The sequence below is a fragment of the Mustelus asterias genome, unplaced genomic scaffold (genome assembly GCF_964213995.1).
Source record: "Mustelus asterias unplaced genomic scaffold, sMusAst1.hap1.1 HAP1_SCAFFOLD_346, whole genome shotgun sequence".
Classification (NCBI taxonomy): Eukaryota; Metazoa; Chordata; class Chondrichthyes; order Carcharhiniformes; family Triakidae; genus Mustelus; species Mustelus asterias.
Genome location: NW_027590306.1, coordinates 386,268 through 409,064, shown reverse-complemented (window position 1 = coordinate 409,064; position 22,797 = coordinate 386,268). Strand labels below are relative to the sequence as shown.

The 22,797-nt window shown below is 48.8% G+C and overlaps 1 protein-coding gene across 2 annotated transcripts in view; it reads left to right on the top strand.

Annotated features, from left to right (window-relative positions):
• LOC144486453 (X-ray repair cross-complementing protein 5-like) overlaps positions 1–22,272 on the top strand; it is a 74,784-nt gene extending 52,512 nt beyond the window's left edge. Inside the window, exons 6-12 of one of the 2 annotated variants that reach the window (XM_078204483.1) lie at positions 2,127–2,313; positions 5,704–5,872; positions 11,150–11,311; positions 13,923–14,052; positions 14,428–14,528; positions 17,298–17,414; positions 22,046–22,272. In XM_078204483.1, the coding sequence (XP_078060609.1) occupies positions 2,127–2,313; positions 5,704–5,872; positions 11,150–11,311; positions 13,923–14,052; positions 14,428–14,528; positions 17,298–17,414; positions 22,046–22,248 (1,069 nt within the window). In that variant the 3' untranslated portion in view covers positions 22,249–22,272. Of the gene's footprint in view, positions 1–2,126; positions 2,314–5,703; positions 5,873–11,149; positions 11,312–13,922; positions 14,053–14,427; positions 14,529–17,297; positions 17,415–19,638; positions 19,866–22,045 lie in introns of those variants that run through there. The other variant, XM_078204482.1, reaches the window with a different exon arrangement.
• The last annotated feature ends 525 nt before the right edge of the window (positions 22,273–22,797 follow it).

Below are 22,797 nucleotides of genomic sequence, written 5' to 3'. Positions count from 1 at the left end.
ATAACGCTAAAGGGAGAGGGGAGGGAGAAAGTTCATGGGAAGCGGAAATACTGGCATGCAGCTGTTGGGCTGAATGGCCTGTTTCTCTGCTGCATCTCTTATGTTGAAACATCATAAAGTGCATCATGTTACTTTGACAGGAATCGGCCATACAAAGAATATAGTACAGCACAGGAACAGGCCCTTCAGCCCTCCAAGCCTGCGTCGACACAGGACGCCTTTCTAAACTAAAGACCTTTCGTCTCTACATAGCAAATTCCTCCATTCCCAGCCTTTTCATGTATCTATCCAGATGCCTCTTAAATGTTGCTATTGTATCTGCTTCTACCACCTCCTCTGGCAGCGCGTCCCAGGCACTTACCACCCTCTGTGTAAAAAAACTTGCCTCTCACATCTCCTTTAAACTTTCCCCCTTTTTGCCTTAAACCTCTGTCCCCTAGTAATTGGCATTTCTACCCTGGGAAAAAGACTCTGACTATCCATTCTATCCACGCCTCTCATAATCTTGTAGACTTCCAACAGGTCGCCCCTCAGCCTCTGACGTTCAAATGAAAACAAATCAAGTTTGTCCAATCTCTTGTCATAGCTAATACCCTCCAAACCAGGTAACATCCTGGTAAACTTTTAATGTGGCGACCAGAACTGTATGCAATATTCCAAACATGCCCTAACTAAAGCTCTATACAGCTGCAACTTGACCTGCCAAATTTTGCACCCTATGGCCCAACCGATGAAGGCAAGCATGCCATACGCCATCTTGACCACCTTATCCACTTGTGTTGCCACTTTCAGGGAACTGTGGACCTGTACGCCCAGATCCCTCTGCATGTTAATGCTTCTAAGGGTCCTGCCATTTACTGTGTATTTCCCTACTGCATTGGACCTTTCAAAATGCATCATCTTTGATTTGATTTGATTTATTATTGTCACATGTATTGGTATACAGTGAAAAGTATTGTTTCTTGCGCACTATACCGACAACGCATACCATTCATAGAGAAGGAAAGGAGAGAGCGTAGAATGTTACAGTCATAGCTAGGATGGAGAGAAATATCAACTTAATGCAAGGTAGGTCCATTCAAAAGTCTGATGGCAGCAGGGAAGAAGCTGTTCTTGAGTCAGTTGGTACGTGACCGTATCTTTTGGTGGAAGAGAGAATGTCCGGGCTGTGTGCGGTCCTTAATTATGCTGAGTGCTTTGCTGAGGCAGCGGGAAGTATAGACAGAGTCAATGGATGGGAGGCTGGTTTACGTGATGGATTGGGCTACATTCACAACCTTTTGTAGTTTATTGCGGTCTTGGGCAGAGCAGGATCCATACCAAGCTGTGATACAACCAGAAAGAATGCTTTATATGGTGTATCTGTAGAAGTTGGTGGGAGTCATAGTGGACATGCCAAATTTCCTTAGTCTTCTGAGAAAACAGAGGCGCATTTGTCTGGATTAAATTCCATCTGCCATTTCTCCGCCCAAGTCTAACCAGACTATCTATATCCTGCTGCATCCTCTGACAATCCTCCTCACAAACATTGGTAAACATAGCAACTATTTTCCACACACACTTGAACAGTGAGATAATGACCAGATCTGTTTTTTGGAGGTTAATTTGACAGGACAGAGCTTCCCTGCTCTCCAAAGTAAAGTTTATTTATTAGTCACAAGTAAGGCTTACATTAACACTGCAATGAAGTTACTGTGAAATACCCCGAGTTGCCACAGTCCGGCGCCTGTTCGGGTCAATGCACCCTAACCAGCACATCTTTCAGAATGTGGGAGGAAACTGGAGCACCCGGAGGAAACCCACGCAGACACGGGGAGAATGTGTAAACGCGACACAGTGACCCGAGCCGGGAATCGAACCCGGGTCCCTGGCGCTGTGAAGCAGCAGTGCTAACCACTGTGCCACCGTGCCATCCTCCATGTGGTGCTGTGGGATATTTTACATCCAACTGACCAAATCGTCAGGACCTTGGCTTAAACCCCACCGCCCCCCATCCCTTAACTGCTGCCTTCTTCAACCGCTTAATGTGCATCAGAATGTCTTTGAGTTTCAGCCCCTGTTAAACTCTCTGTTCCGGTGCCGCTTGTATTTGATGTCCTGTTTTTTTTGTGTTTTGTTTTGGCCAGGCTGAACCTGAAGCTGGGAGAAGGCGTGGAACTTTCAGTCGGAGTTTACAATCTCGTGCGGAGTGCCAGGAAACCCAGTGCCGTCCGCCTGTACCGGGAAAGCAACGAGCCCGTCAAAACCAAAACCCGCTGGTTTAACGGGGAGACGGGCAGTCCGCTCCTGCCCAGCGACACCAAGAAGGCCCAGGTAAAGGACGGTGAACCTATACCGTGCTGAATTAAAACGTCAACTCCTGCCTGACCAAAGGCAAAACACTGCGGATGCTGGTAATCTGAAATACAAACAGAAAATGCTGTTTCTTAATTCATGAACGAGATGTGAGTTATTGTGCATCCCTAATTGCCCTCGAGAAGGCGATGATGGGGCGTTTTCTAAACCTGCTGCACTCTGCGATGTGAAGGCACATCCACAGTGCAGTTTCATCATGACTTTTGACACAACTGAGTGGCTTTCTAAGTCAATCAGAGGGTAGTTGAGAGTCAGCCATGCGGTTCTGGATCCTCAGACGGGCCAGACCGGGTAAGGACGGCAGATTTCCTTCTCTAAAGAGCATTAATGAACCAGATGGGTTTTTAACAACAATCGGGTAATTTCATGATCACAGACTAATTTCCCCTTTATTATACAGCTCTGGCGAAGGGTCATCCAGACTCGAAACGTTGGCTCTTTTCTCTATTCACAGATGCTGCCAAACCTGCTGAGATTTTCCAGCATCTTCTCTTTTTCTCCCCCAGTTGCTGTGGCGTGGTTTGAACTCGTGCCTCTAGATCGATGGCATGGTGGCACAGTAGGTTAGCACTGCTGACTCACAGCACCAGGGACCCGGGTTCAATTCCTGGTTTGGGTCACTGTCTATCTGGAGTTTGCATGTTCTCCCCATGTCTGCATGGGTTTCCTCCGGGTGCTCTGGTTTCCTCCCACAGTCCAAAGATGTGCGGGTTAGGTGGATTGGCCATGCTAAATTGCCCCTTTAGTATCAGGGGGACTAGCTAGAGTAAATGCATAGGTTTATGGGGATAGGGCCTGGGTGGGATTGTGGTCGGTGCAGACTTGATGGGCTGAACGGCCTCCTTCTGCACTGTAGGGATTCTCTGATTCTATCATTAGTCAAAACCTCTGAATTACTCATCCAGTAACAGAACTCCCCTGTTATTGTATCCCTTGTGCGTACTGTACAGAGAGAAACAAGAGTTAATGTTTTAGGTCGATGACTTTTCTTTACAACTAGCCCGCGTTAGACATGCCACAGGGTTCAAACAGGTACAGAAGGAAGGTATGCACGGAGGGCTGGAAAGAGTGAAAGGGGAGGCAGCAGAGATTAAATAACAGAAGAGACAATGGTGCAAGGCAAAGATAGAATGGTAATGAGATGAGTAAATAAAGAGAAAAAGAACTTGTATTAATTAAAATAGCGCCTTCCACAACTTCAAGATGGCCCAAAGCACTTCACAGCCAATGAAGTACTTCTGAACTTTCCTGCAGACAAAAGGAATATGCCCAAGCCTTGCACCTGTTTTGAATTATCTGGCAGCTTGAGGAGCCTATAGCTCCCCATTGCTTTCTCCATGGCAAGACCTCGGCCAATCAGAGTCGACTTGTCAACCAATCAACACCCTTTTCTCCTGTGGTATAAATTGTCACAATTGTTTGAAATTTGACCTTCTGGGGTTTGTCCTGATGAGTGCAAGACAAAATACTTCGACAACCTGTCTCCTTGTTCAGCATTGGTTTCGAAGTTTAGCCACTGCTGTAATGTGGGAATCTTTCTACTTACATTTGACTCTCTCCATCCCTTTCTTCCACAAACTGATTCCCTCCCTGTAACTTGCTTTTTTATTTTAAAATAAGGATCAGTACGAGGTATCATTTTTATTTTCTGCTCTGTCTTTAACTTGTTACCTGTTTAAAGTTAAAAGTTTATTTATTAGTGTCACAAGTAAGGCTTACATTAACACTGCAGTGAAGTTACTGTGAAAATCCCCTAGTCGCCACACTCCGGCGCCTGTTCGGGTAACACTGAGGGAGAATTTAGCACGGCCAATGCACCCTAACCAGCACGTCATTCGGACTGTGGAAGGAAACCGGAGCACCCGGAGGAAACCCACGCAGACACGGGGGAGAACGTGCAGAGACTCCACACAGACAGTGACCCAAGCCGGGAATCGAACTCGCGTCCCTGGCGCTGTGAAGCAGCAGTGCTAACCACTGTGTCACCGTCCGGCCCGTTTCTGGGATACGCATCACCCTTCTTCCAATGTCCTGAATATTTTGTACCATCGTAATCCAGACATCCAGTGGGAAGAGTCTTCCATCCCTTTGCTCTTTTTATACCGAGATTAACTTTCCATTTTTCAGTCAGACCTTCACTGGATTAGCTCTTTGAAGAAGAGGCATACGGACCCGAAATGTTAACTCTGCTTCTCTCTCCGTGCACCTGCTGAGCTTTTCCAGCATTCTCTGTTTTTATTTCAGATTTCCAGCGTCCATAGTATTTTGCTTTCACTTCATTGAGTTTATCTGCTTGATGTGGTTACATGACCATCTATATTGATGGAATATTCCACAAAATATGTCCAGCCTAATGAACAGAGCGTGCTTGAGCCTCTGTGTTATTTAACAAAATAACACAGAGGCTGTGTTTCTCATGACGGTGATTGCTCATATCACACAGTGTGACCTAATCCAGAAGAGGACCGTTAGGGCGGCACGGCGGTTAGCACTGGTGCCTCACAGCGCCAGGGACCCGGGTTCGATTCCCGACTTGGGTCACTGTCTGTGTGGAGTCTGCACGTTCTCCCCGTGTCTGCGTGGGTTTCCTCCGGGTGCTCCGGTTTCCTCCCACACTCCAAAGATGTGCAGGTTAGTTGATTGGCCATGATAAATTGCTCCTTAGTGTCAGGGGCACTATCAGGATAGATACATGGGGCTACAGGGATAGGGGCTGGGTGGGATTGTGGTCGGTACAAACTCAATGGGCTGAATGGCCTCCTTCTGCACTGCAGGGATTCTATGATTGCCCATCCCTAATTGCCCTTGAGAAGGTGGTGGTGAGCTTCCTTCTTGAAACGCTACAGTGCATGTGGTGTAGGTACACCCACTGTGCTGTTAGGGAGGGAGTTCAGGATTTTGACCCAGAGACAGTGAAGGAACAGCCAATATATTTCCAAGTCAGGATAGTGAGTGGCTTGGAGGGGAACTTGTAGGTGATGGTCTTCCCAGGTATCTGCTGCCCTGGCCCTTCTAGTTGGAAGTAGTTGTGGGTTTGGAAGGAGCTATTGAAGGAACCTTGGTCAGTTCCTGCAGTGCATCTTATCGATGGTACACACGGCTGCCAATGTGTCCGTGGTGGAGGAAGTGAATGCTTGTAGAAGGAGTGCCAGTCAAGCGGCTGTTTTGTCCTGGATGGTGTCAAGCTTCATGAGTGTTGCTGGAGCTGCAAGTGGAGAGTACTCCATCACTCCTGACTTGTGCCTTGTAGATGGTGGACAGGCTTTGGGAGGGTCAGCGGGCGAGTACCTCGAAAGATGTTGACCTTTCATATAATTTAAGCCTGTTCTTGTTCTTTTTGGTTCCCAGGTTTATGGACAGAGGCAGATTGTTCTGGAGAAAGAGGAAACCGAGGAATTGAAGAGATTTGATGGCCCAGGCTTGGTTCTCATTGGTTTCAAGCCATTGTCACTCTTAAAGAAGCACCACCACATCAGACCCCCACAGTTCATTTACCCAGATGAGACGCTGATAACAGGTAACCCTCAGCCGCTGTTACTGCTGCCCTTTGGCCAAGTGGGCATGGCTCTACCCAGGGTATTTATAGAGCACAGGGTCCAAACTTCATCCCCCTTCTCCTCAGTTAGCTGATGGTTCACAAGACAGATTCATGCAGATAATGATGGGAAACCCTGCAGTGGCAGCGAGAAGTGTTAAAACGTTAGGAGCTAATGTTCCAGCATAAAGGAATCCTACTGGAGAGAGAGAGAGTGACATTTTATATATTTACAATGCAGCCGTAATAGAGAGCAGATGCAAATATGTTATCGGATAGAATACCCCTCCTCTCGAATCCCTCTACCCTAGAATACCCTGAATAGAATCCCTCTATCCTAAAATACCCAGAATAGAATACCTCTATCCTAGAATACCCTGTGTAGAATCCCTCTATCCTAAAATACCCCGTATAGAATACCTCTACCCTAAAATACCCTGTCTAGAATATCTCTATCCTAGAATACCCCATATAGAATACCTCTACCCTAGAATACCTCGTATAGAATCCTTCTATCCTAAAATACCCTGAATAGAATACCTCTATCCTAGAATACCATGAATAGGATACCACTATCCTAAAATACCCTGAATAGAATCCCTCTACCTTAGAATACCCCGTATAGAATACCTCTACCCTAGAATACCCCGTATAGAATCCCTCTATCCTAGAATACCCCATATGAAATACCTCTATCCTAAAATACCCCGTATAGAATACCTCTACCCTAGAATACCCTTTATGGAATACCTCTACCCTAGAATACCCCGTATGGAATACCTCTACCCTCGAATACCCCGTATAGAATACCTCTCTCCTAGAATACCCCGTATAGAATCCCTCTATCCTAGAATACCCAATATAGAATACCTCTACCCTAGAATATTCCGTATAGAATACTTCTATCCTAAAATACCCTGAATAGAATACCTCTATCCTAGAATACCATGTATAGAATACCTCTATCCTAAAATACCCTGAATAGAATCCCTCTACCCTAGAATATCCCTTATAGAATACCTCTACCCGAGAATACCCCGTATAGAATACCTCTACCCTAGAATACCCCATATGGAATACCTCTACCCTAGAATACACCATATAAAATACCTCTATCCTAAAATACCCCGTATAGAATACTTCTACTCTAGATTACCCTGTATAGAATATCTCTACGCAGAGTACCCGGTATAGAATGCCTCGACCCTAGAATACCTTGTATAGAATACCACTACCGCAACATACCCTGTATAGAATATAACTATCCTAGAATACCATGTATAGAATACCTCTATCCTAGAATACCATGTATAGAATACCTCTACCCTAGAATACCCTGTATAGAATACCACTACCCTAGAATACCCTGTATAGAATATCACTACCCTAGAATACCCTGTATAGAATACCACTACCCCAACATACCCTGTATAGAATATAACTATCCTCGAATACCATGTATAGAATACCTCTATCCTAGAATACCATGTACAGAATACCTCTACCCTAGAATACCCTGTATAGAATACCACTACCCCAACATACCCTGTATAGAATATAACTATCCTAGAATACCATGTATAGAATACCTCTATCCTAGAATACCATGTATAGAATACCTCTACCCTAGAATACCCTGAATAGAATACTACTACCCCAACATACCCTGTATAGAATATAACTATCCTAGAATACCATGTATAGAATACCTCTATCCTAGAATACCATGTATAGAATACCTCTACCCTAGAATACCCTGAAGAGTATACCCCTATCCTTGGGAGCTGTATCACTGATTGTTTGATGCTACCTGAGCATTATTATATCTTAAGAGATGAGAAGATGAATTTGAGCTCATTGTACCTGGTCCACTTTCTCTCATTACAGCATGCGGTTACATACTGAATGGCGTGAATGTGTTCTCTCCACTGCTCTGGATCATAGATCACGCCAAAGATTTCTCACACTTTGAATCGAGGAGTCAGATGCTGAATCGTGGGCAGCATGGTAGCACAGTGGTTAGCACTGCTGCTTCACAGCTCCATGGACCTGGGTTCGATTCCCGGCTTGGGTCACTGTCTGTGTGGAGTTTGCACATTCTCCTCGTGTCTGCGTGGGTTTCCTCCGGGTGCTCCGGTTTCCTCCCACAGTCCAAAGATGTGCGGGTTAGGTTGATTGGCCATGCTAAAATTTCCCTTAGTGTCCTGAGATGCGTAGGTTGGAGGGATTAGCGCGTAAATATGTAGGGATATGGGGGTAGGGCCTGGGTGGGATTGTGGTCGGTGCAGACTCGATGGGCCGAATGGCCTCTTTCTGGACTGTAGGGTTTCTATTCTATTCTCTGAATCCTATTACCCTGGTTAGAAACATAGAAAATCGGAGCAGGAGGAGGCCATTCAGCCCTTCGAGTCTGCTCCATCATTCATTATGATCATGGCTGATCATCCAACTCAATATTCTGTTCCCATCTTCCCCCCCATATCCTTTGATCCTCTTCGCCCCAACCAAGTGCTATATCTAACTGCTTCTTGAAAACATTCAATATTTTGGCCTCGATTACTTTCTGTGGTAGCAAATTCCACATATTCACCACCCTCTGGGTGAAGACATTTTTCCTCATCTCTGTCCTAAATGATTTAGCCTGTATTCTTAAATTGTGATCCCTGGTTCTGTACGCCGCCCCAACCCCCCGCCATTGGGGAACATCCTTCCTGCATCTACATTGTCTCGTCTTGTTAGAATTTCAAGTTTATTTATTTGTGTCACAATTACATTAACACTGCAATGAAGTTACTGTGAATATCCCTGAGTTGCCACACTCTGGCGCCTGTTTAGATACACCGAGGGAGAATTTAGCATGGCCAATGCACGTCTTTTGGATTATGGGAGGAAACCGGAGCACCCGGAGGAAACCCACGCAGACACGGGTTTCTATGAGATTCCCCCCCCACCCTCATTCTTCTGAACTCTGGTGAATATAATCCTAACCGACTCAATCTCACCTTGGGAGTCAGTCCCGCCATCCAAGGAATCAGCCTGGTAAACCTCCGCTCTACAGCAAGAACGTCCTTCCTCAGATAAGGAGACAAAAGCTGCACACAATATTCCAGGTGTGGTCCCACCAAGGCCCCATATATATGCAACCAGACACCCCTGCCCCGTACTCAAATCCTCTCGCTATGAAGGCCAACATTCCATTTGCCTTTTTCACCGCCTGCTGCACCTGCATGCTTCACTTCAGCGACTGGTGCATGAGGACACCCAGGTCTCATTTCACATTCCTTTCTCCTAATTTATGGCCTTTCAGAGAGTAATCTGCCTTCCGTTTTTGCTACCAAAGTGGATAACCTCACATTTCTCCAAATTATACTGCATCTGCTGTTCATTTGCCCACTCACTCAACTTGTCCACATCACACTGAAGCATCTCTCCATCTTCCTCACAGCTCACCCAGCTTTGTGTCATCTGCAGATTTGGAGATATTACATTTAGTTCCTTCGTCTAAATCATTAATTTATATGTAGTGAATAGCTGGGGCCCCAGCACTGATCCCAGCGGTACCCCACTAATCACTCCCTGCCATTTGGAAAAAGACCTGTTTATTTCCTACTCTTTGTTTCCTGCCTGCCAACCAGTTTTCTATCCATCTCAATACACTACCCAATCCCATGCACTTTAATTTTACACACTGATCTCTTATGTGGGACCTTATTTGAAAGTTCAAATAAACCACATCCACTGGCTGCCCCTCATCAACTCTACTAGTTACATCCTTGAAGAATTCCAGTAGATTTGTCAAGCATGATTCCCCTCGTGTAAATCCATCTGACTCTGTCCTGTCCAGCCGCTGTTTACCAAGTGCTCTGCTATTAAATCCTCCCCCACTACAGTCAGGCTGACTGGTCTATAATTCCCTGTTCTCTCTCTGCCTCCCTTTTTAAATAGTGGGGTTACATTAGCTACCCTCCAATCCATAGGAACTGTCCCAAAGGCTATAGAACCTTGGAAGATGAATACCAATATACCCACTATTTCTCAGACCATTTCCTTAAGTACTCCGGGGTGTAGATTATCGGGCCCTGGGGATTTATCAGCCTTCAATCTCAATTTCCCCAACACCATTTCTCTACTAATATTAATTTCCTTCAGTTCCTCCCTCTCCCTAGACCCTGTGTTCCCCAACTTTTCTGGTACGTTATTTGTGTCCTCCTTTGTGAAGACAGAACCAGAGTATGTATTTAGTTGGTCAGCCATTTCTTTGTTCCCCATTATAAATTCCCCTGTTTCTGACTGTAAAGGACCTAGTTTGTCGTTAACAATCTTTTTCACCTCACACACCAAATAGAAGTTGGATGGCATGGTAGCACAGTGGTTAACACTGCTGCTTCATAGCTCCAGGGGCCTGGATTCGATTCCCGGCTTGGGTCACTGTCTGTGTGGAGTCTGCACATTCTCCTCGTGTCTGCGTGGGTTTCCTCCGGGTGCTCCGGTTTCCTCCCACAGTCCAAAGATGTGCCGGTTAGGTTGATTGGCCATGCTAAAAATTGCCCCTTAGTGTCGTGAGATGTGTCGGTTAGAGGGATAAGTGGGTATATATGTAGGGATATGGGGGTAGGGCCTGGGTGGGATTGTGGTCGGTGCAGACTCGATGGGCCGAATGGCCTCTTTCTGTACTGTAGGATTCTATGTTTCTAAACTTTTACGGTCAATGTTTATGTTTCCCGCGAGCTTACTCTCGTACTCCATTTTCCCCTTATTAATTAGTCCCTTTGCTGAATTATAAACTGTCCCAATCCTCAGGTCTACAGTTTTTCTGGATCATTTGTATGCCTCTCCCTTGGACCTTTAACTATCTCTAATTTCCCTTGTAAGCCTTGGTTTGGCCACCTTTCCAGTTTTATTTTTGTGCCAGACTGGATTAAATAATCATTCTTTGAATGTTTGCCGTTGCCGATCCACCATCGTCCCCTTAAATAACATTTCCCAATCTATCAAAGCCAACTTGTGCCTCATATTCATCGTAGTTTCCTTTATTAAGATTCAGGACCCTCGTCTCAAAATCAACTCCCTCACTGTCCACCTTGATGAAGAATTCTATCGTGTTATAGGGGATGAAGTAACAATTTGACTTTATCGTCGCCACTTGCTAAGCAGCTCAGAGAGGTCACCCCCCCTGGTCCTTTCCAGCAGCCTTTGGGCCAGCCCTGGTGCCAGGTGCTTATTGTTCTGAGCTGTGTTTATGTTTCACATTCCCAACAGGAAGCACCACTTTATTCAGCGCACTGCTCACCAAGTGCCTGGAGAAGGACGTGTATGCTGTTTGCCGCTACACTCCCCGGAGGAACACCCCACCCCGATTTGTGGCGTTGGTCCCACAGGAGGAGGCGCTGGATGATCAGAAAGTGCAGACCATCCCTCCAGGTCAGTGACACTGTCTCTCTCGGATCGCTCACTGACTGGGTGAGTACACTTGATTTGTCTCTCCTTTCTGACTGAGTTATGGTCACACCAGTACCACTGAATCTCCGGCACCTTTTCTGCCTGACCACATATGATAATTATTCACACACTATTTGTCTATGGAGGGCATCGTAGCTGTTGCCTATCCTACCCCCACTCACACACACACACACCCGCACACACACACCACATACCACACATATACACACCACACGTATACACACCACACGTATACACACCACACGTACGTACATCACACGTACACACATCACATGTACACACATCACATGTACACACACCACACGTACACACATCATGTACACACATCTCATGTACACACACCACACGTACACACACCACACGTACACACCACACGTACACACATCACATGTACACACATCACATGTACACACACCACACGTACAGACAACACACGTACACACATCACATGTACACACATCACATGTTCACACACCACACGTACACACACCACACGTACACACATAGCACACATTTACACACATCTCAGATACACACACGCACCACATGTACACAGACACACCACACGTACACGCACACACCACACGTATACACACGCACCACACGTACACGCGCACACCACACGTACGCGCGCACACCACATGTACGCGCGCGCACCATACATACGTGCGCACACCACACGTACAAGCACGCACCACACGTACAAGCGTGCACCACATACGCGCACACCACACGTACGCGTGCACCACACGTATACACACACCACACGTACACGCACACACCACACGTACACGCACACACCACACGTACGCGTGCACCACACGTACACACACACACCACACGTACACGCACACAGCACATGTACACGCGCACCACACATACACGCACACACCACACGTACACACGCACCACACGTATACGCACACACCACACGTATGCGCGCACCATACGTATGCACGCACCACACGTACATGCACGCACCACACGTACATGCACGCACCACACGTACACGCACGACCACACGTACGCGCACGCACCACACATACACGAGCACCACACATACGCGCGCACCACACGTGTGTGCGCACACCACACGTACGCGCACAAACCACACGTACAAGCGTGCACCACACGTACAAGCGCGCACCACACGTACAAGCGCACACCACACGTACAAGCGCGCACCACACGTGCGCACACCACACGTACGCGCGCACCACACGTGTGCGCACACCACACGTGCGGGCGCACACCACACGTGCAAGCGCACCACACGTACACGCGCGCACCACACGTACGCGCACACCGCACGTACACACACATATATACACACAGTGGAGCCTGGCTGATTGTGTGCAGCTCCAATGCAGAGAGGAACTGAAACCAGATATTTGATTTGATTTATTATTGTCACGTTTATTAGTATACAGTAAAAAGTATTGTTTCTTGCGTGCTATGCAGACAAAACATACCGTTCATAGAGAAGGAAAGGAGAGAGTGCAGAATGTAGTGTTACAGTCATAGCTAGGGGTGTAGGGAAAGATCAACGTAAGAGAAAGATAGCACCACAGCCTGGGCTTGGACTCAGATGAACTAACTTCAGATTTCTATAGTTCAGAGTTACAGCGGATACATGTTACAGTGGGTGGATGAAAATTGAAGATTACATCATAACTGCTGAGAGGAAATTGATCCAATCTATAAAGGGGAAAAGATTGCAGGGCTGGGGGAAAGAGAAGGCTCTTGAGACGCATTGGATAAGCTCTTTCAAAGAGCCAGTATAGCCATGATGGGCTGAATGGCTTCTATGCAGTGTCATTCAATGAATCATTTACCATCGCTGTAGTCCTGCATTACATTGGCAGTGCAGTGATTTTAGACGTGGGTCTTCACTTGTGGTTTCCTCCCTGGGAACAGTAACCTGACGATAGGCAGAGTTTTTTAAGCGATGTTGATTGAGGGATGAATACTGGCCGAGACACCAAGGAAAACTCCCCTGCTGCTCTTCAAAACAGGGTCGTTAACATCCACCTCCGAGGGATGTGGGGACCGCAGTTTTCTGTCACGTCTGAAAAGCATTGAAGTACGCGAAGAATCCAAACACCCCACAGAGCTGCAATCCCCACTCACACACGCACCCAGGGACCTGGGTCAATTCCCAGCTTGGGTCACTCTCTGTGCGGAGTTTGCACGTTCTCCCCGTGTCTGCGTGGGTTTCCTCCGGGTGCTCCGGTTTCCTCCCACAGTCTGAAAGACGTGCGGGTTAGGATGGATTGGCCGTGCTAAATTCTCCCTCAGTGTACCCGAACAGGAGTGTGGCGACTAGGGGATTTTCACAGTAACTTCATTGCAGTGTTAATGTAAACCTACTTGTGACACTAATAAAATAAACTTTGAAACTTTAAACTTTAAAACTTTACTAGTCGTAGCTTTGACCTGATTTCTGCAAAAACGCGAATGTTCATCCCAGGTCATCCCATCAAACGCAACTCCTGAGTCGTGCAGAGTGGACGTGTGAAATGCTCACCGATTCCTGGTACAAACAAAACAAAAAGTATTGTTTTCCCATCAGGATTCCACCTGATTTTTTTGCATTATGCCGACGATGTCAGGAAGATCAGCTTTACGGAGAAGCGAGTGGCCAGCGAGGATCAGATCGAGAAGATGAAATCAGTGGTGCAGAAGCTCCGGTTTAAATACAGGTCAGTCGGAGGTTCCAGCGATACTTTCTGCGCCTTTAGGGGATCACTGTCTGTGCGGAGAGTCTGCACGTTCTCCCCGTGTCTGCATGGGTTTCCTCCGGGTTCCTCCCACAGTCTGAAAGGTGTGCAGGATTGGCCGTGCTAAATTGCCCCTCAGTGACCCAGATGTGTAGATTAGAGGGACTAGCGGGGTAAATACATTGGGTTACGGGGATAGGACCTGGGGTGGGATGGTTGTCGGTGCAGACTCGATGGGCTGAATGGCCTCCTCCTGCACTGTAGGATTTCTATGATTTCCCCTGTGCAGATGAACAGGAAATTTCTGCAAATTCTCCTTAAAATAAAATGGTGACCATTTCTATCCCTCTGGATTAGGCCTGAGAGCTTTGAGAATCCGGTTCTTCAGCGGCATTTCCGTAATCTGGAGGCACTGGCCCTCGATTTGAAGGAACCGGAAGAAGTTGAAGATTTGACACGTGAGTATCCTGCTGTACAGCTCGTACCCACTGCCCAGCAGCAAAAGGAATTAATTTGATTTGATTTGATTTATTATTGTCACATGTATTAACATACAGTGAAAAGTATTGTTTCTTGCGCACTATACAGACAAAGCATACCGTTCATAGAGAAGGAAAGGAGAGAGTGCAGAATGTAGTGTTACAGTCATAGCTAGGGTGTAGAGAAAGATCAACTTAATGCGAGGTCGGTCCATTCAAAAGTCTGACAGCAGCAGGGAAGAAGCTGTTCTTGAGTCGGTTGGTACGTGACCTCAGACCTTTTCCCGACAGAAGAAGGTGGAAGAGAGAATGTCCGAGGTGTGTGGGGTCCTTGATGATGATAAGGAATGATAGTGATTATGAAAAGATAGTGATTGTAAAGACTAAAAAAGCCCAGCTTTCACACGTAGTCTGTAACAGAGCAGTATATCGGGAATATTTCCCATTGGATTCAGGGCCCCGGGGCGGGTATGAATATTGGGTAATTGTTGAATCCAGTTGTAATGCTCCCTGGGGGGCAGAGAGGGGTTGCTGGGGGCATGAAGAGGGGAGAAATATGGCAAAGTGGGGGGGGTTAGGGTGGGGGAGCTGGGGGATGCGGAGAGGAGAGTCAGTGTATCAGCAAATGCATATTGTGGCAATTACAGTAATTGCCTTATTGAAGACAGGCGATGGTTATTGACTCAACCTCTGAAAGAGTATAAATGGACACAGCAGGAACAGATACTGTGGGGGAATCAGAGGAGCTTGTATCTGTACTGAGCTGTATGTAGAATAAACTTGCTGAAGGAAAAAGACCAGCTGCTGTATTATTCCTCCACTGTTAATAAGAGGGAGCTCGGGGTGGGGCGGGGGGGGGGGCGGTGCAGAGCTCAGGGGAGGTGGGGGCAGAGCTGGGGGGAGGAGCAGACAGGGGGGAGAGAGGGGGAGCTGGGGGGAGAGGGGGAGCTGGCAGGGAAAGGGGGAGCTGGCGGGGAGGGGGAGCTGGGGGTGTTGAGCTCCAGCTGACGAAGGGGCAGCGCTCCGAAAGCGAGTGGCATTTGCTACCAAATCAACTTGTTGGACTTTAACCTGGTGTTGTTAAACTTCTTACCGTGTTGGAGAAGGGCAGCTGAGGGGAGTGGGGGCGAGAGAGAGGGGGTGCTGGGGAAGAGAGAGGGGATGCTGGGGGCGAGAGAGAGGGGGTGCTGGGGAAGAGAGAGGGGGTGCTAGGGAAGAGAGAGGGGGTGCTGGGGAAGAGAGAGGGGGTGCTAGGGAAGAGAGAGGGGGTGCTGGGGAAGAGAGAGAGGGGGTGCTGGGGAGGAGAGAGGGGGTGCTGGGGAAGAGAGAGGGGGTGCTGGGGAAGAGAGAGGGGGTGCTGGGGAAGAGAGGGTTAGCTTGGGGGGGAGAGGAGAGGGGGAGCTGGGGGGGGTAGAGGGGGAGCTTGGCGGGAGGGAGAGGGGGAGCTGGGGCGGGGAGAGCTGGGGGGGGAGAGGGGGAGCTGGGGGGGGGAAGAGGGGGAGCTGGGGGGGGGAAGAGGGGGAGCTGGGGGGGGAAGAGGGGGAGCTGGGGGGGGGAGAGAGGGGGAGCTGGGGGTGGGGGGAGGGGGGGGGAGAGGGGGTGACCTAGGGTTGGAGAGGGGGAGCTGGGGGGAGGGAGAATTGGGGTGGAGAGGTGGGGGTGGAGATGGGGAGTGGGGGTGGGGAGAGGGTGGAAGTATACTGTGAAAGGTCTGACACTGGGAAGTTCCGAAGAACAAAGGGACCTTGGCGTGTTTGTCCATAGATCTCTGAAGGTGGAAAGGCAGGTTAATAGGGTGGTGAAAAAGGCATATGGCACACTCGCCTTTATCAATCGGGGTATAGATTACAAAGCAGAGAGGTCATGATGGAGTTGTATAGAACTTTGGTGAGGCCACAGCTGGAGCACTGTGTGCAGTTCTGGTCGCCACCTTATAGGAAGGACGTGATTGCACTGGAGGGGGTGCAGAGGAGATTCACCAGGATGCTGCCTGGGACGGAACATTTAAGTTATGAAGAAAGGTTGGATAAGCTTGCGTTGTTTTCTCTGGAGCGGAGAAGACTGAGGGGTGCCCTGATTAAGGTGTTCAAGATTATGAGGGACATGGACAGGGTGGATAGGGAGCAGCTGTTCCCCTTAGTTGAAGGGTCAGTTACGAGGGGACACAAGTTAAAAGTGAGGGGTGGGAGGTTTAAGAGGGATTTGAGGAAAAAGGTTTTTACCCAGAGGGTGGTGAGGGTCTGGAATGCGCTGCCTGGGGGGGTGGTGGAGGCGGGACGCCTCACATCCTTTAAAAAGTACCTGGATGAGCACTTGGCACGTCATAACATTCAAGGCTATGGGCCAAGTGCTGGCAAGTGGGATTAGGTGGGCAGGTCAGGGCCTTTCATGCATCAGTGCAGATTTGGTGGGCCGATGGGCCTCTTCTGCATTGTAGGATTCTGTGAATCTGTGCTGGGGGGCAGAGAGGGGGAGCTGGGGGGCAGAGAGGGGGAGCTGGGGGGCAGAGAGGGGGAGCTGGGGGAGAGAGAGGGAACCGGGGGGAGATGGGGAGCCGATGGGGTGCTGTGGGGGAGGAGGAAAGGTAGAGAGGTGGAGAAGGTGGGCTGGAGAGGGAAAGCCGCGGGAGGGGAAATGGGGGAGAGGGGGGGATGCTGGGGGTAGGGGGGGGAGAGGAAGCTGGAGAGGTGCAAATAAATGACTTTGATAGAGGAGCGTAATAGGGGAAATCGTCTTTTCCCCACACAGTGCCAAAGAATGATGTTATGGACAGGGGAATCGGACAGCTGGCAGAGGAGTTCCTGGAGCTGGTTTATCCCCCGGGCTATAACCCAGGTGCAAAGAGCCAACAGAAGAGGAAGCTCAGTGAGTACTGCGGCAAGGGGAGCAAATTAAACGTTGTGTCAGTAAATGCTTCGCGTGAGATACAAGTGAGCCACATGGACACGGAAATCTCTGCTCAATTCTCTCAGAACTGAACCAGCTGGTCGCCAAAAGAAACAAAGAATTGCATTTTTTTAGCGCCTTTCCTCAGGACATTGTAAAACACTACAGTCAGTGAAGTGTAGTGGCCGCTGCAATTTATTACAACCCTGTTAGGAACATTTATAGAGAATTAACTGACCATAATTACCTGACAGAACTACGCCACTCGATTTCAACTTTTTCAAATAAAAACAAACTTTATTGTATTTTAGAGTTAAACAAAGCACTATTAACTCAACACCGCAGTTTATCATTCCTCATGCCTGTGAACTCAGTTCAACTTTGTGCTCCCTGCCCAAGAATTCCCCTCTCCGTGGCAAGAATATTGAAGGTGCATTCACTTCTGTAGAAACCAGCCCGTGAGGTATGCCACAGCCCTCCAGAATTCACTTTATCGTTCCTCCCTGTTAGTTATTTCCTGAGGAAAGATTTTATGGGGATCCTGCCCATTGCTTTTTGGCAAAGCAACCTTCCAACCTTTATTTAACATCACACGACTGTGGAGGTTCAGCTCCTTGTTCTGGTGGCTGGCAGTTACCCAACTTGCTCCTCAGAGTTTCCAAACAATTCTGTTGACTGCTTTCGGCCTCAGGGTTCTGGGGTGGACCACTGTAGATAATCCAGGGAACAAATAGCGGTTTTATTATACAGGGCAGATGCAAGAATATCAAATTTCAAAGAGCAGCAATTAAAGATTATCAGTCGGGCTCGCAATGCGGCCCATTTACGCCTGCTAGAAATTACATGTATTCATATGGAGGGACCTGTCCTCTACAGGCAAAAGGAACATGTCCAGGCACTGCCTTTTTTAATTAAATGGAAGCATGGGAAGGGGGGGTCAATAGTTCCCTGGCGCACCCACCATGGCAATACCTCAACCAATCAAAATCGATATGCTGACCAATCAGCACCCTTTTTTTCGTGGAGTATAAATTTTTACTCCCTTTGAAATTTGGCATTCTTGTGCCTGTCCTGATGAGTGCAAGATGAAAAGCTTCGACAGCACGCCTCTGTTTTTGCAGCGGTATTCAAATCCAGAGGGAAAATGTGGGTTCAAATGCCCACCATGACTGTCTGAGAATTCTAAGCTAGTGTTTGTTTTTTAAAAGCTTGATCAATAAAAAGTAGCTCCCGGTAAAAGTGACCCCAAAGCCTGTCAAATTGTCAGAAAAATCCAACGACCGAGCTCATGTCTATTATGGAAGGGGGTGGCACGGCGGCACAGTGGTTAGCACCGCTGCCTCACAGCGCCAGGGACCCGGGTTCGATTCCCGACTTGGGTCACTCTCTGTGCAGAGTCTGCACGTTCTCCCCGTGTCTGCGTGGGTTTCCTCCGGGTACTCCGGTTTCCTCCTACAGTCCCGAAAGACGTGCTGGTTAGGGTGCATTGGCCGTGCTAAATTCTCCCTCAGTGTTACCCGAACAGGCGCTGGAGTGTGGCAACTAGGGGATTTTCACAGTAACTTCATTGCAGTGTTCATGTCAGCCTACTTGTGACGAATAAATAAACTTTAAACTTGCTGTCTTTACCAGCCTGTCCTCCTGGTGATTCCAGTCCCAATGAGGCTGACAGCTGAACGTTCTCTGAATTAACTTGGCAAGTCCCACACAAAACTGCCCTATTCATGGCAACTAAATGCCAGCGATGCCCGCTCCTCCAGAATGACGATTGTTTTACTGTCCCTTATAAACAATGAACAGGTGTAAAGTAAATTTAAAAGTAAAGTTTATTTATTAGTGTCGCAAGTAAGACTTACATTGACACCGCAATGAAGTTACTGTGAAATTCCCCTAGTTGCCACACTCCGGCGCCTGTTCGTGTACGCTGGGGGAGAATTTAGCACGGCCAATGCATCTAACCAGCATGTCTTTCTGACTGTGGGAGGAAACCGGAGAAACCCCGGAGGAAACCCACGCAGACACGGGGAGAACGTGCAGACTCCACACAGACAGTGACCCGAGCCATAATTAACTGAAGTGGAATTGCACGGTGCTGTTTCTTATTAGCCGAATATTCAAGAGTGGGGCCATTGTTTGTCTTCGGTACTTCGGAGATTTGTCACGGTGACTGTCTGAAGAATGAACTGCTGTTCTCTGTGATCAGGCGACGCAGCCGGGGGAGCCGAGAAGAAGCCAAACGTGGAGGTGTCGCTGGGGAAGGAGGAGGTCAGGCAGTACCTGCGGAGCGGGACGCTGGGCAAGCTGACCGTGCCGGTGCTCAAGGAGGTCTGTAAACAGTACGGGCTGAGGGGCAGCAAGAAGCAGGAGCTGATCGACGCCATCACCGGTCACTTCGCTGAGAACTGACCGCGGTGGAATTCAGGCCATGGCCTGGGGGGGAGCGGGGGGAGGGCGGGGGGGTGGGGTGCGGGTCGTGTACGAGCAGCGGAGACTGTCGGGTTTAGCTGGGGAAAAGACCCAACTGGCCTTCCCAACTGAATCAAAACATCACAGGAACCTTCAAACTGTGACCCCACCGCCCCCAACCCGCCCACCCCCCCTTCAGGGCAGAAAGAGGCCATTCCGCCCATCGGGTCTGCACCGACAACAATCCCACCCAGGTCCTATCCCCATAACCCCACATATTTACCCTGGTAGTCCCCCTGACACTAAGGGGCAATTTAGCACGGCCAATCCACCTACCCCATGCATCTTTGGAGTGTGGGAGGAAACCGGAGCACCCAGAGGAAACCCACGCAGACACGGGGAGAATGTGCAAACTCCACAGAGACAGTGACCCAAGCCGGGAATCGAACTCGGGTCCCTGGCACTGTGAGGCAGCAGTGCTAACCACTGTGCCATCCTGGCATTTATCTAGCATATCTGAGGGAGGGGGTGATTCTCTCCAGGCTCAGCCAGTATTAATTTATTGCACTCTCACTGTGGGACTGGAGTCTGCTGACAGAACCCTGCTCCAGGGTTGGTGCACATTAGGCTGGCACTGCAGGGCGATACCAGGCGGATGCTGCATTGTCAATGGTGCCATTCCCCCAATGGAACATCAATTCTGACCATTGTCTGGTTTCAGGGCAGCATCGAGATCTATGATTCAAACACAGTCACCCAGTGGCACACTGGTTGGCACTGCTGCCCCACAGCGCCAGGGACCCGGGTTCGATTCCCGACTTGGGTCACTCTCTGTGCAGAGTCTGCACGTTCTCCCCGTGTCTGCGTGGGTTGCCTCCGGGTACTCCGGTTTCCTCCTACAGTCCCGAAAGACGTGCTGGTTAGGGTGCATTGGCCGTGCTAAATTCTCCCTCAGTGTTACCCGAACAGGCGCTGGAGTGTGGCGACTAGGGATTTTCACAGTAACTTCATTGCAGTGTTAATGTCAGCCTACTTGTGACTAATAAATAAACTTTAAACTTGCTGTCTTTACCAGCCTGTCCTCCTGGTGATTCCAGTCCCAATGAGGCTGACAGCTGAACGTTCTCTGAATTAACTTGGCAAGTCCCACACAAAACTGCCCTATTCATGGCAACTAAAGAAGGGCAATAAATGCCAGCGATGCCCGCTCCTCCAGAATGATCATTGTTTTACTGTCCCTTATAGAACATAGAACAGTACAGCACAGAACAGGCCCTTCGGCCCATGATGTTGTGCCGAGCTTTATCTGAAACCAAGATCAAGCTATCCCACTCCCTATCATCCTGGTGTGCTCCATGTGCCTATCCAATAACCGCTTAAATGTTCCTAAAGTGTCCGACTCTACTATCACTGCAGGCAGTCCATTCCACACCCCAACCACTCTCTGAGTAAAGAACCTACCTCGGACATCCTTCCTATATCTCCCACCATGAACCCTATAGTTATGCCCCCTTATAATAGCTCCATCCACCCGAGGAAATAGTCTTTGAACGTTCACTCTATCTATCCCCTTCATCATGTTATAAACCTCTATTAAGTCTCCCCTCAGCCTCCTCCGCTCCAGAGAGAACAGCCCTAGCTCCCTCAACCTTTCCTCATAAGACCTACCCTCCAAACCAGGCAGCATCCTGGTAAATCTCCTCTGCACTCTTTCCAGCGCTTCCACATCCTTCTTATAGTGAGGTGACCAGAACTGCACACAATATTCCAAATGTAATTCCAAATTATAAACAATGAACAGGTGTAAAGTAAATTTAAAAGTAAAGTTTATTTATTAGTGTCGCAAGTAAGACTTACATTAACACTGCAATGAAGTTACTGTGAAAATCCCCTAGTTGCCACACTCCGGCGCCTGTTCGGGTAACACTGAGGGGGAATTTAGCACGGCCAATGCATCCTAACCAGCACATCTTTCGGACTGTGGGTGGAAACCGGAGCACCCGGAGGAAACCCACGCAGACACGGGGAGAACATGCAGACTCCACACAGACAGTGACCCGAGCCATAATTAACTGAAGTGGAATTGCACGGTGCTGTTTCTTATTAGCCGAATATTCAAGAGTGGGGCCATTGTTTGTCTTCGGTACTTCGGAGATTTGTCACGGTGACTGTCTGAAGAATGAACTGCTGTTCTCTGTGATCAGGCGACGCAGCCGGGGGAGCCGAGAAGAGGCCAAACGTGGAGGTGTCGCTGGGGAAGGAGGAGGTCAGGCAGTACCTGCGGAGCGGGACGCTGGGCAAGCTGACCGTGCCGGTGCTCAAGGAGGTCTGTAAACAGTACGGGCTGAGGGGCAGCAAGAAGCAGGAGCTGATCGACGCCATCACCGGTCACTTCGCTGAGAACTGACCGCGGTGGAATTCAGGCCATGGCCTGGGGGGGAGCGGGGGGGTGGGGGGGGGGGGGGGTGGGGGGGGCTGCGGGTCGTGTACGAGCAGCGGAGACTGCCGGGTTTAGCTGGGGAAAAGACCCAACTGGCCTTCCCAACTGAATCAAAACATCACAGGAACCTTCAAACTGTGACTCCACCGCCCCCAACCACCCCCCCTCCCACCCCGCCCCCAACATCCCCCCCCCCCAACCCCCACCCCCACCGCAGCGAGCAGCCAGTATCCAAATCAGCTCTGATCCAAATATAACAGAACCAGGACTTGCTCTGACTCCATGATTCCGACCATCTGCGTAATGAGGAGAGCCCAGACTCTCCTTCCGAGGCCTCCAGGATATACAGGCCACCTCGCTGACAAGGAACTCAGAAATCTGCCCCCGGGATATTTTTGTACCTGTTGAATTTGTCACAAGTTTATTTTATACTTTGTGTTTTACAGGCCACCTGTAACCTACTCACCTCCAACAAAACCCAGTCCTGGGAAAGTCACTGCCACGTCTGAATATTAT